The following is a 13,938-nucleotide window of genomic DNA, read 5'->3' on the forward strand; positions in this document are numbered from 1 at the left end:
TAGGGTGAAGTGGTGTTCACATGGAAGTACTTTGTATATTTTGATTTTCTTACAAAAAAGAAATATGCACAGGAGTGTCTGGGAACTGTGCAGTGGATGAGGTTGCTGCAGAAACATGGATGATGGTAAGTACAGATGCATAGTTAACTTTAAAGTACAGGTTACTTTAAGGGCACTCTTTGTCAGGGATAGATGATTTCTGGTGTATGTTGGTTAGAAACCTGCACCTGTTGAACAAATGTTGAGATACATCTTCCCTAGGGTAGCAGATTCACAATAGCCTCTCTTGTTGAGGGGTCACCGTTTAACACAGAGTTAAATTGTCTAGTGACAATTAAATTGTGCTTTGCAGAAGACATAATTACAGAAACCTCAGGCATATCACAAATGACTTCAAGGCCATCTGCAATCACTTACTAATGCTATGCCATTGGATATCATTCCAAGCTGTTTGTCATTGCCTGCACAAGATCACCAATTAAAAACTCCTCAACAATTAGAAGAATCATTATATCATATATCAAAGGCACACAAGACAAAGTCAATGAGCTTTTGAAACAATTCTGTTGAAGCAATATGTTAGGCCTGTAATGGATATCTGCTTAGTACTGCTTAACACGTGAAGACCGGCTGATTCTTACCCAAGGACTGGAGTTGAGAAACATAGTTATTTGGTTCCTGTCCAAGTTTTTGTTTTGCCTGTCAGTTTGTATTTTGGGAATCATGAAGACGTACGTGCATAATTATGGTGCTGAAATCTCTAAAAATATCTTCTTAGAATAGATGCCGTCATTTCCTATGGGTATTAATGAGTGAAAATGAGGGCTTATTCTGTCGCTTTTCTGTCTACTTGTCAATCAATGGCATACCAACATGCCACTTTTTATTTTTCACTGTCCATCTTGTCATCTCCCACATTCTCCAAGATTGAGAAAATATAGAGAAACTTAGTCACAAATGTGCCTGTTCTAAAGATTTACTGTTGTCACCACCGCAGATCTATTTCTAAACAGCATAGCGAAGCTCTCTCTATTTATATTTTTTTATACCGGGGCGGAACAATACTGCACAATTTTTACTATTTTCAAGCAATTAAAATGACTATTGCCTACACATAATATACACACATGCAGATATATATTATTTTTCTTGTTCAATATTTTTGTTTAATTAACAATTTTCAAAGTATCTAGCAGAGAAACAGAAGACTGAAACATAACATTTTACCAGTAATATAATTGATGAAGACAAAACAATAGAGTATGAATATGCCTAAAGAACCTCAATAGAGTTACAAATGTTACACTATGAGAATTTAGTGACAATAAAAAATGAAGATTTAAAGGGTTGCAGTTATTGATAGACATGACATGATTGAAGGGTTAGAACTGGGACAGAAGGGGGTATCCTGGGGCCACAGGTGGGATCCAAGTCCTGATAGTATGAAATATCCACTGCATAAAGAGATCAAGTAGGTGTCAGTCAAAATTGCTTGGTAGATAGTGATTTGTGGATCTCAAGCTTTCTTGAACTTGGGCATGGTGTCCAATAGTTTTGCCATAGTTTTTTTTTATTGGAGAATGTCCAGTGAATTCAGGATTTGACTTCAACTAGTGGAAGTATATTGGAAATCAGTGACTTGTCTTTGTGTTTCTGATAATATTTATTGGTTTTACCTGTTTTCTTGAACTTGGGCATGATGATGTCCAATAGTTTTGCAATAGTTTTTTTTATTGGAGAATGTCCAGTGACTTCAGGATTTGACTTCAACTAGTGGAAGTATATTGGAAATCAATGACTTTTCTCTGTGTTTCTGATAATATTTATCAGTTTTACCTGTTTTCTCATTATGTTGTTATTTCTAAAGGTTTGTTAGTAGGATATCCAACATAACTGCATCCAATTTTAACCATATTATAAAGCAATACAGGCACTCACATTTACCCTGGATTCTTTATGCCATCTGTGGTGTATTGTGCATTAAGTAAATCCCAATTCCAACCAAAATGTTCTTTTTTACCTTTTGATAGAGTAGGGAACGGTTAGAACTTTGGTTAGGATGTTACTATTGTTTTTGAAGCCATTGGGGAGATTTTCTCTCACTTTATCTGTGGTCATGGAGGCACAGGTATAAAAAAGTGTGCAGGTACCCCAGTGATTCCCCATTGGTGGAATGCCCTTACTTTCTATTGGAACACAGGAAAAGGGCATGAGATTAAAACTCCCCTGCAGGGTGCAAACCTAGGTCAGATATTTATTGCTGTCACTGATGCCCATTGGTGAAATTACCTTACTTTCTTTTAGGACACAAGAACAGACTATGAGATTAATCCTCCAAGCACAGTGCCAAAATAGGTTGGAAATTCATTGTCAGTGATATCCCGGCCATGAGACAAAATCTCCCAAGGAGGGTGCAAAAATAGCTTGGATATTTATTTCTGTCAGTGAACCCCTATTGGTGAGAGGACCTTACTTTCTTTTTAAGTGCGTTAAAATCTCCCCAGCATGGTGCAAAAATAGGTTAGATATTTATTGCTGTCAGTGATACCTGTTGGTGAGATGCTCTTACTTTTTATTTGGACACTAAAACAGGACATGAGATAAAATCTCCCCAGCAAGGTGCATTCCTAGGTCAGATATTTATTGCGGTCAGTGATCCCCATTGTGAGATGCCCTTACTTTCCATTTGGACACAAGAACAGGAAGTGAGATAAAATCTTTCCAGCAGGCATATAGCTGGCAATTTTTATAAAATTATTTATTCATTTAGGTTTTTGTGAAAGTTTTTTCCTTTGTAAACTCGTAGTATATTTTAAGATTTTGCTGTTTTGTTTATGGAAGATCAAGGCAATACTCTGGATCACTTACATAGATTGCAAGGATTTTGGCAAGCTATATTAAAAAGCTTTAACTGTTTATGCCTTATTCATACTGACTGCACTTGCTGAACTCTTTTACAGTGCAATGGAAGCCTGTACTTATGATTTATGTTTCTTTAAAATAAATGCTAACGTTCTCAGACATTTATGCATAATGACCATTTTGACAGTATTTGCCATAATTTTCTAAGTGAATAATCAGACTCTACGCAGGCAGCACACAGACACCAGCAGGATGCTGACCAGCTGAGATGCACTCATGGGTAACTAATCTAAAAGCACGGTGAGCCCATATACGAAAGCATAAAGCCGTTGTTTGTGTAGATACACACATTTAGGTTTTATTCAGCTGCTTTCCTATGTTATGTATTTTATTCTGTGCCATTACGCTGTCCTCTTCATAAAGCCAGCTTACCTCATTTAGGTAATATGATGAAAGTGATTGCCAAGAATACTGACACAGATGGCAGGGAAAGGAGATGCTTTATAATGATATCCTCACTTCACCAAAACTGCTGTTTGACTTTATCTTTGCAAACTCAGAAGCAGATCGAATAAGAAACTATTGCCTTTTTGTGTTTTGTTGTCTAGCTGGAGACAACTGCCTGGCAGCTCAACCTCCAGATGGCTCAATCCACCCAAGCAAAAATGAAGTCTCCCCAGGCTGTGCTAGAACTTGGAGTTAGCGCCGAAGACACAAAGGTAGGCAGACACATCTGCTACTGAGCACTTCCATTCTCTTCTCCAGAAAACTTGTAAAATCAGGTCTTTATCCGAATGGTGACGTTTTAACCCCCTCCGCTCCCTGGGCAGAGAAGGGGTTAAATAGGTGACACGTTAGATGATTATTTAGCATTTTCATTTTTTATTAACCATGTTGGGATAACGTATAAAAGCAATTCAGTTCTAAAATGGCCTCTTGAGTTATTCTGTGCTCAAAGTTTGCTGTCAAGTCATTTAGAGCTGGCTGTTGTCTTGAAACAAGGGATATAAGTGGATGAAGTGAATTGAAATACCCTCTGGTCTTATTGTTACCCCGCGTGCGTCAAGGGATTTAGATTGTCTTGCTCTGTAAATTACACACATGCCAAGCTGGATTTCATGCTTTTGTTTCAGTGAAAGACATTTATCTGCCCTCGTTTAATGACTCCTTACAGAGACACGTGGTTTAAAGGAATATGTGCCAAGAGGCGCTTTATTGTTGATAGCACATTTTCTACAGTAATAAGCTAGCTGGAGTTCAAAAAAAATAAATAAGAGCAGTTATAACAGTTTTGGGTGTTTATACAGGTAAATTAAAAGTTACATTATAATAGAAAGTATAGTTAAATTACCTGGTATAGCATAAATACTGGTTAAAGTGGTGTTCCGGCCGAAATTATAATTTTTAAATAAAAATAACCCTATAATACACAAGCTTAATGTATTCTAGTAAAGTTAGTCTGTAAATTAAGGTCTGTTTTGTTAGTTTATAGCAGTAGTTTGTTATTTTATAAACTTACAGCAGGCTGTGGCCATCTTAAGTGTGGGCATCTGAAGCCAGACTGTGTTTCTTCCTGGATCTCATCCTTGCAGATCTCGCACATGCTCAGTGCAGCACAAGCAGTGTAATAGGTTTTAGGTCAGGTTTCCATAGCAACGGCAGTGTCAGAGGAAGTTGCTGCCCCTTCCCAGAAGGCATTGCAAACAGGAAATGATGCAATGGGCCACGGCCAGGGAGGAGGAAGTGAAAAATGAATACAGCAGATATACAGTAGGTGCTGAGAAAAAAATTTAAAAATATCCAATTCGTTTACAGTGCACAGTTTAGTGAGGGATGCTGAAGAGTTGTAAAAGTGGGTAAAACTTCACTTTAAGAGCCAGCCAGACTGTCTTGGCTTCTATCTGTTGCTCTGCTCTCCTTATACCTGCCCATACCTAGCCTGCCAGTGGAAAGCAGAGTCTGTGATTATTGGTAAAACCAAAATATCCATAAAATAATATTAGCATGTTAATGTAATTTCAGAAATAATTTTTAGTCTTTCTAAATTTGCATTTTTTATTATAATACCTGGTGATCCTGCCATGAAGGTCCTTGTGCAGGCATTTACTGTTATAGCGTAAAAACACTCAAAATCACCAATTTTAACAGCTTCCATTGAAACTCTCACTGTCGCTCCTCCAACTAGAGAACGGCGTGCGTTCCAAACCAGGGAAGTTCAGGCCGTACCTGACCTCAAAGCGGAACCGAATGCGACAGCAAGCATGGAGCCTCGACTAGTTGGAATCTACCTGAAGATGCAGTGAAACTAGTCGAGGTTCCATGCTTCCCCTCACTTCCGGTTCCGCTTTGACGTCAAATCCGGCCTGAATTTCTGGGGTTTGGAACGCACACCGAGTTTCTATAGAGGATGTTTACATTGGTGCCGAGTCTGGGCACCTGTACAGGTGAGTGCAAATTTTTATAATTATGTTTTATCTGGTTAAATAAAATATTACAATGTAGTATCGTATCGATTGTTTGATGGTGTGGTTGATCCTGGAGCGATGATAGAGGAAAGCTTATGATCCCAGAAGAACCGTTGAAGAGTGGAGTGATCGATTTGGATGATACCTTAGCTTATTATACAGCGCTTGTTGACCTTTATTTATTTAGAGATCACTGGATTGGTGGTGAGTGCACACTTCGTATTGCGGTGGTGGTGATTAGTGCTGCATTATTTGAAGATTCAAAGTCAGAACATAGAAGATTTCTTCCACATGGTGTGCGGACCATTATGCATGTTTGCGCATTGAACATTATTTATAATTTTTGTTGTCTATTTGGTGGTGCTAGCGCCCTACTCTTTTTCTTATCATCATGACAACACTCTTGTCTCTGTCTTCCAGTCGTGCTTTTGGACTTCCGATGAAGTCTACCATTAGCTGTACCAATGCTTATTAAACAGGCATGATACTCTGTTGTCACCATTAGGAAATCTGTCCTAGGCAATGTCATGCTACCATTGATGGAGTACATGCATGTACACAGGAAGCAGATGCAGGTGATCAGCAGTCCTGAGATACAACATAAGAAGAAAAATGCTGAAAACAGTACTGTACTTAAATAACAATGTAATACTAATCAGTGCTATAGCAAACTAAATGTCATTCAGATAGTTTTTACATCTACTTTAAATTGATTACCGCAAAGTTTGCTAAACACTGGATACCAGAAACAATGGCTTGTTTTTAATACAATACTTTCTTTCAATTATTTTCTTTATCTTTAGTCGCATCTCAGTGCAGTGTATATCCTGCAGCCTCTTTGGAGGCACTTCCTGTCTACATGCATGTACTCCCAGCCATGGTGGCAACTTTTTCTAAAGATGTAAATAGTGTACTATGCCTGCATAGCTTGTGTTAAAACAGGCGTTTGTGGTTCCACTCGGAAGCCTGTGTGACAGTGTAGGAAGATAATTGGGAGATGGAAACAGTGCATTTGTCACCCTATAACAGGAAATGCCTGCACAAGAATCTTCATGACAGGATCACCAGGTATTATTTTAATAAAGGCTGCAGAACTGTAAATATGGAAATACTTTTCAAATGATATTTACCTTTTAAAGCTTATCAGAAACTCTAATGATTGGGTTCATGTATGCTTCCATATTTCTCACCATACTGTACGTCATTATGCAGTGAGACTCTGCTTCTTCCTAGCCCAAGTGTACGCTAGTGGGAGGAGAATGTAGCCACTGCCTGATTCCTAATGCGGTAGGCCAGACGTTCTAAACTGCCATTTTTGCTCTATTGGGAATTTGCTTGTGCTTTGTGATGCTTACTAAATAGCTGTATTACTCTGAAGGAAATAAGCAGGATTGATGCATCATCATGCATCATCCTTGTGCATTTAGTATACTGTATACAGTTCTATGCTTTTTTTTTTATTTTGTCCGACATTGCAGTATTGTTTCATGCAGCTTGTGTGTGGCAATCTCTGTGAATTAGGGGTTATTCTGCATGTGTATACCAAACCTCCTGTGGCTAAACTTGGTAGGATAAAGTCTACCCAAAACTATGTTTTCCATTTCAGATGAAGAAGAGGAGGTTAACGTTCCCTAGCCTAACCTTTTACCTCCCATGATGTTTCATATATGCTCACATAGTATCCACTAGTATTTACTAGGATAGGCAAAAAAATAACCCATTACTACACCCCCTACACAAAACACTAAACAGTTCATAAAATTGTAAAAATCCTTACCATTTAGGAGAAAAGTCTAATTGAATTTTCATGACCTCTTCTCTGTTAAAAAGATAACAACATCTGCTATGCCAAGAAGGAGGTGTAACAGCAGAGATTATATCATATCCTCTCCTCTCTCTCTGCAGTAAGACCCCTTTCATACTGGGGCGGTTTTCAGGCGCTTTAGCTCAGAAAATAGCCTCTGCTAAGTGCCTGAAAACTGCCTCCCATTCATTCAAGTGTGACTTTTTACACTTGGGTTGTGTGCTTGACGGAAGTTCCGAAAAGTCCTGCAAGCAGCATCTTTGGGGTGGGTTGGGAGCGATGAAAATCACTTCGGAAGTGCTGCAACGTCTGAGTTTTTAACCCCTTTGGGGTTAAAAGCGCATCGCTAGTGGCCGAAAAGCGCCACTTAAACATCGGTAAAGCGCCACTAAAACGAGCGGCGCTTTACCGTGAACCCAGTGTGAAACGGGTCTAAAAAGAAACTACAGTTCCCTTCAACCATAGGGAATTGTAGTGAATGTGGGTGGGTTCACTAGGCCTGTATATGTTGAATGAATCTGAGAGTCCCGGTCCACCCACAACTGCAAGTGGGGCGGAATTACATCACTGCTTCCTGGAAAAAGAACAACAGAAGGGATATGCCAAGACCAGTGGCTGAGAGTATAGGAGGCATAGCAGCCACCAATCCTACAAACAGGAAATCAAAGAGAATTAAAGCGTTTGTTACCCCAACATCTCAAATTCCTGATATGAGCCTGCTGTACCATGTACTTGTATGAGAAAGTATCCTGTATTGCTTCTTTTGTGTGAAATCCCCGGTGTTCCTGACAGTCCCTCTGCTTTCCTATTAAAAACCACACTAAGCAGGAGAGCACAGCATGGTCTGTCATCTAGTTGTGCTGGGAACTCAGTGTACTCTCCTGCAATGACCAGACTTGTACGGACATGCCTCCCCTGCACAGCCATTCACTGGCAAGCTCAGTGTGCTGCTGCTTCTCCTTCTCCTCCCCCCAGCTCTTATGCAGCTGAGAACAGAGGGAATGTGATCACTTATAAAAAGGGAAAAAGGTATTTATAATGTTTTTTTATAGCTATACAAAAATGTTTTGCCTTTCATTTCTATTTTAAACTGGATGGGTTGTTTCACAAGGTAATAGTTTACAATCACTTTAAGTGCCGGTTCATACCAGTGCGCTCTGCAAGATCGCATGTGATTCGCACCGCACTGCAAATCACATGCAATGTCCGTGCGATACGATTTCAGCCATACAAATAGTATGGCTGATATCGCAGTGCATTTGGACCAAACTCGCACAGGACCCTTTTTTGGTCTGCACCAGAATCAGTTTGCATGGGTGTTCACACCCATGCGATCCGATTCATGTCCGAACTGTCAGTTCGCAGTGCAATAAGCGAGCTGAAATGGGGGTGTCATTAACATTGTTTTGACACTCCCAGCAGTTTGCATATAGAAGTGTGAACTGCCGTGAGAGTCGGGTGCGATGGGGGAAACCCGCAGTGGATTTACATGGTTACCATATCGCACAAGTGTCAACCGAGCCTAAAGTGGTTGTACAGTAAACCTCAGTCATGGAATCTGAATGAATAGAGATCTAACTGCAGCTCCCCGCCCCCTCTCCTCTGTGCTCCTGGCAGATAAAGAAGGATTTTATCTAAATTCAGCACTTTTGAACAGATGTAGAGAAGAGAAGACTGCTGATAAACAAGTAAAACTGTAGAAAAAAATGTAGGAGGATTTGTTTCATCTCTGTGTATCATCTGAGGCTATTCACTTTACTGGGTATATGAGAGGCTTTACAATCATTTTAACAGTTTGATTTGAAAATGAATAGGCTATTTCAGAGCAACTACCGAGTGAACCGGAAGATGGATGACATAATGAGGGTAGGAAATCGGCAACAAGAACATGTAAAGACGTTTTTTCCCAGAGTTCTGCTTTAACTCACCTGGCGGCTAGTACCTTCTGCAGAAAGAGAGTTTGCCACAGCTAGCTGGCTGTACTGTTTGCGGACCACAACCCTAATACATATAGTAAAAACCAAGTTCCTCAAGTTGGGATTTTATATGGACCACAAATAGTAATCGTAAAAAAATATACAAATTTATTAATATATATGACAGTAAACAATATTCAAAAGACAATAAAAACAAACGTGTTGGGGGCAGATATGGAAACAGCTGCGAGAGAAGCCAAAAACTGTCAAACAGAGCGTCCAACGCATTTAAAAAAAAACACAGTGCAGATCTTCAGGGCTAAAGGGCTTGAAACTTCCAAAACTGTGGCTTAAGTCTACGAAGATAGAATACATGTCATCAGAAATATGCAGGAATGCAGAGATATAAATGTTACAATCATCTTACATTTCATACAGTAAAATCATACATGCATATTGTGACAGAACCAATAAAGTAACAGCTGAAAATACTGACCCCAAGTGTAAATGCTCCACCCTAACAGCAGAAAATCGTAACTCAACAAGTGAAGAAAGAAAATGATCCTTCAGAGCCACGCATGAACAACAGGCCAGGGTATCACCGACCAACAGTGATTCACGTAAGGCACAATGAGCACTCAGAAGGAGTGCGGCTGGCCGATATAATTTTGACTGTGATGTATCTAAATGGGTATAAAGATTATTCCACCGATTAGTTCAGATAAATTATCTTGAATTATTGGTGATGGAATATGTTCAAATAATGAATGAACAGGCCAAATAGTCAGAGAATCGCCATACCTCAATTCACAGGGGCTTCGTATAGAACAAAAAATATTCGTCCTTTAGAGGCATATCATGTCAGTAACCGACACAGTCTCGGTCTGTATATAAGCGTCCAAAATATCACCGGCCATATATTAACCGGTTCAATACAGGGCATTTTCACCCCCTTCCTTCCCAGACCAATTTTTAGTTTTCAGCGCTGTTGCACTTTAAACGACAATCGTGGTCGTGCGACGTTGTACCCAAACAAAATTGACGTCCTTTTTTCCCCACAAATAGAGCTTTCTTTTGGTGGTATTTGATCACCTCTGCGGTTTTTATTTTTTGCGCTATAAACAAAAGAAGAGCGACAATTTTGAAAAAAACACAATATTTTTTACTTTTTGCTATAATAAATATCCCAATTTTTTAAAAAAATAAGTGTATATTGATTGGTTTGCGCAAAAGTTATAGCGTCTACAAAATACGGGATAGATTTATGGCATTTAAAAAAAAAAAAATTATTTATTTATTTATTTTTTACTAGTAATAGCGGCGATCGCGATTTTTTTTCGTGACTGCGACATTATGGTGGACACATCGGACACTTTTGACACATTTTTGGGACCATTCACATTTATACAGCGATCAATGCAATAAAATTGCATTGATTACTGTATAAATGTGACAGACAGGGAAGGGGTTAACCACTAGGGGGAGACGAGGGGTTAAATGTTTCCTAGGGGAGTGATTATAACTGTAGGGGGAGGGGACGCACAAGGGGAGGAGACCGATCGGTGTTCCTCTGTACTGGGAACACAGATCGGTCTCCTCTCAACTGAAAGGACGTGGATCTGTGTTTACACACACAGATCCATGGTCCGGCCTGGTTAATAGGCAATTGCGGGTGCCCGGCGGACATCGCGGCTGCCGGGCACACGCACCCGGTCCCGAGCAACGCGGCGGGCGCGTGCCCCCTAGACGGCCGGGAAGCCCAGGCCGTCATATGACATCCACCCAGGATGGGAGATCCCATCTGTGGACGTCATTTTACTATGGCCGGGTAGTGAAGTGGTTAATACAGGCGTCTACCAGAAGGCTGGGGTAACCATGTAGTCTGAAAGTGGCAGCAAAAGTTAACTATTAGCTACAAAAATGATAAAGAACAAGTTATAAGGCATAGTCCCAGCCGTCGCTAGAGTAGCTGTGCAGGTACCACAGCCAGTAATATACAGAGCTGTAACATTCTCGCCGCATGAGGGACCCGCCTTGTAGCTGGAGTGGAATGGTGTGGCTCCTTCCATCTGCCAGGTGGAAAAGAGACTGACGGAAGGAACCAGACACTATATATGCATGAGACAATAAGGGATAATTGCAGTCACCTGGATCCGAGTGTTAGATCCTATGGTGTCTGCAGCAGTGCGTCATCAGACCCCGGTGTGTGTACCCAGGAAGTTAGCCCATTGTAATCGGCGCCTAGCTGTGACATCACAAAGCAACGCTGTATAGCGCAATGACGTAGCGACGTATCAGCGTCAGGTGATATGCTGTCAGTGACTTGATTGGACTCAATGCTGGTGTAGATTAGATAAAGTGAAATCTGAGTAAAACCGAACATATCCAGACACATGACGTGTGTGGCTCCAACAAAGCATGAAAAACTAACTAGAAAAAAGGACAAAAATAAAATGAACCTACAACCCCTGGCAAAAATTATGGAATCACTAGTCCCTGAGGATGTTCCTTCAGTTGTTTATTGTTGTAGAAAAAAAGCAGATCACAGACATGGCCAAAAACTAAAGGAATTTCAAATGGCAACTTTCTGGCTTTAAGAAACACTAAAAGAAATCAAGAAAAATAATTGTGGTGGCCAGTAACAGTTAGATTTATAGAACAAGCACAGGGAATAAATTATGGAATCACTCAACTCTGAGGAAAAAATTATGGAATCACCCTGTAAATTTTCATTACAAACACTAACACCTGCATCAGATTAAATCTGCTTGTTAGTATGTAGGTAAAGAGGGTAAATCATCACGCAGTGTTGCACAAGATGTTGGTTGTTCACAGTCGGCTGTGTCTAAAACATGGACCAAATACAAACAACATGGGAAGGTGGTTAAAGGCAAGCATACTGGTAGACCAAGGAAGACATCAAAGCGTCAAGACAGAAAACTTAAAGCAATATGCCTTGAAAACAGAAAATGTACAACAAAACAAATGAGGAACAAATAGGAGGAAACTGGAGTCAACATCTGTGACCGAACTGTAAGAAAGCCATCTCTAACACCTAAACACAAAAAAACAAGGTTACAATGGGCTAAGGAAAGGCAATCGTGGACTGTGGATGGTTGGATGAAAGTCATATTCAGTGATGAATCTCTGCATTGGGCAAGGTGATGATGCTGGAACTTTTGTTTGGTGCCGTTCCAATGAGATTTATGCAGACGACTGTCTGAAGAAAACATGCAAATTTCCACAGTCAATTATGATATGGGGCTGCATGTCAGGTAAAGGCACTGGGGAGATGGCTGTCATTAAATCTTCAATAAATGCACAGGTTTACATTGACATTTTGGACACTTTTCTTATCCCATCTATTGAAAGCATGTTTGGGGATGATGAAATCAGTTATCAAGATGATAATGCATCTTGCCATAGAGCAAAAACTGTGAAAAAATTCCTTGAAGAAAGACACATAAGGTCAATGTCATGGCCTGCAAACAGTCCGGATCTCAATCCAATTGAAAATCTGTGGTGGAAGTTAAAGAAAATGGTCCATGACAAGGCTCCAACCTGCAAAGATGCAACAGCAATCAGAGAAGGCTGGAGCCAGATTGATGAAGAGTACTGTTTATCACGCATTAAGTCAATGCCTCAGAGACTGCAAGCAGTTATAAAAGCCAGAGGTGGTGCAACAAAGTACTAGTGATGTGTTGGAATGTTATTTTGTTTGGTTTTTTTTCATGATTCCATAATTTTTCCTCAGAGTTGAGTGATTCCATAATTTATTCCCTGTGCTTGTTCTATAAATCTAACTGCTACTGGCCACCACAATTATTTTTCTTGATTTCTTTTAGTGTTTCTTAAAGCCAGAAAGTTGCCATTTGAAATGCCTTTAGTTTTTGGCCATGTCTGTGATCTGCTTTTTTTCTACAACAATAAACAACTGAAGGAACATCCTCAGGGACTGGTGATTCCATAATTTTTGCCAGGGGTTGTAGAATGAAGGCAATGTGGAAATCCCAGATGCTAAGAATTCAATACATATAGTTCCTGGATGGTAAAGTCGGTCATGCCACGCATATGGGATCAGTATAGACACACTGCATACCATAAATATATACGTGTACAGATTTAATCATACCTTATCGGCATAGAGCAATCTATGGAAAGACCATTAATCATGGAACTGATACTAAACATTTTACATAAGTTAACCCAAATAATTGGAACCCTAGAGTGAAACAAGAGAGGAAAGAAGGAGCGGGAAGGATAAAAAAGGGATAAAACGAAACTTGGGGGAGATTATGAACAGGGGGAGGGATATGTGTACAGGCTGATGAAGGCTAGTACATCTCAGGACCCCCAGAGACAAAGCCCTCCAAGAATGGTTTAAAGGAGATCGTCTCGTTGAATCCAGTAAATAAAGTTGCATTCAACTTGAATATCTATCGCTGTTCTCACTGCAACAACATTTTATTCCAGTCACCCCCCTCATTCCTGGGTGCACCCTATCAAGTATTAGAAATTTAACGTGTGGAAAAGTGCACCGTGAAAGTATGTTGTGTGGAGTCCCAATGGTAGGTCTGGGTTACGTGATTTCATGCTTAGAATGTGGCAGTATGCTCTTTGCCAAAACTCATTTTCGGTTTTGCCTACATAAAAGCATTTGCATTAGCACTGCAAGAGGTATACAACCCCACATGTCTTGCCGTTCGCAAAATGCCTAGGGATAAAGTTGACTTTGTTAGGAAGTGTTTTTTGGATACCAATATCCATGTATTGACAGTAGTCACACCCTCCACATTTGAAAGTACAAAGCCTCTTACATGGATCCTTTGTACCCTCCTTGTATTCACTGGAAACCAGTTTGTCAAGTAGTACCTTCTGCAGCAGTGTGAGA

General features: G+C 40.0%; 1 protein-coding gene across 4 annotated transcripts in view; it reads left to right on the plus strand.

Moving 5' to 3' along the window:
• The window catches only part of COMMD10 (COMM domain containing 10), a 583,600-nt gene that overhangs the window by 112,215 nt on the left and 457,447 nt on the right, over window positions 1-13,938 (plus strand). For 3 of the 4 annotated variants that reach the window (XM_073624653.1, XM_073624655.1, XM_073624654.1), the window contains exon 5: window positions 3,471-3,581. In XM_073624653.1, the coding sequence (XP_073480754.1) occupies window positions 3,471-3,581 (111 nt within the window). Of the gene's footprint in view, window positions 1-3,470; window positions 3,582-9,571; window positions 9,779-13,938 lie in introns of those variants that run through there. The other variant, XM_073624652.1, reaches the window with a different exon arrangement.

This window comes from Aquarana catesbeiana, linkage group LG01 (assembly GCF_042186555.1).
Source record: "Aquarana catesbeiana isolate 2022-GZ linkage group LG01, ASM4218655v1, whole genome shotgun sequence".
Taxonomy (NCBI): Eukaryota; Metazoa; Chordata; class Amphibia; order Anura; family Ranidae; genus Aquarana; species Aquarana catesbeiana.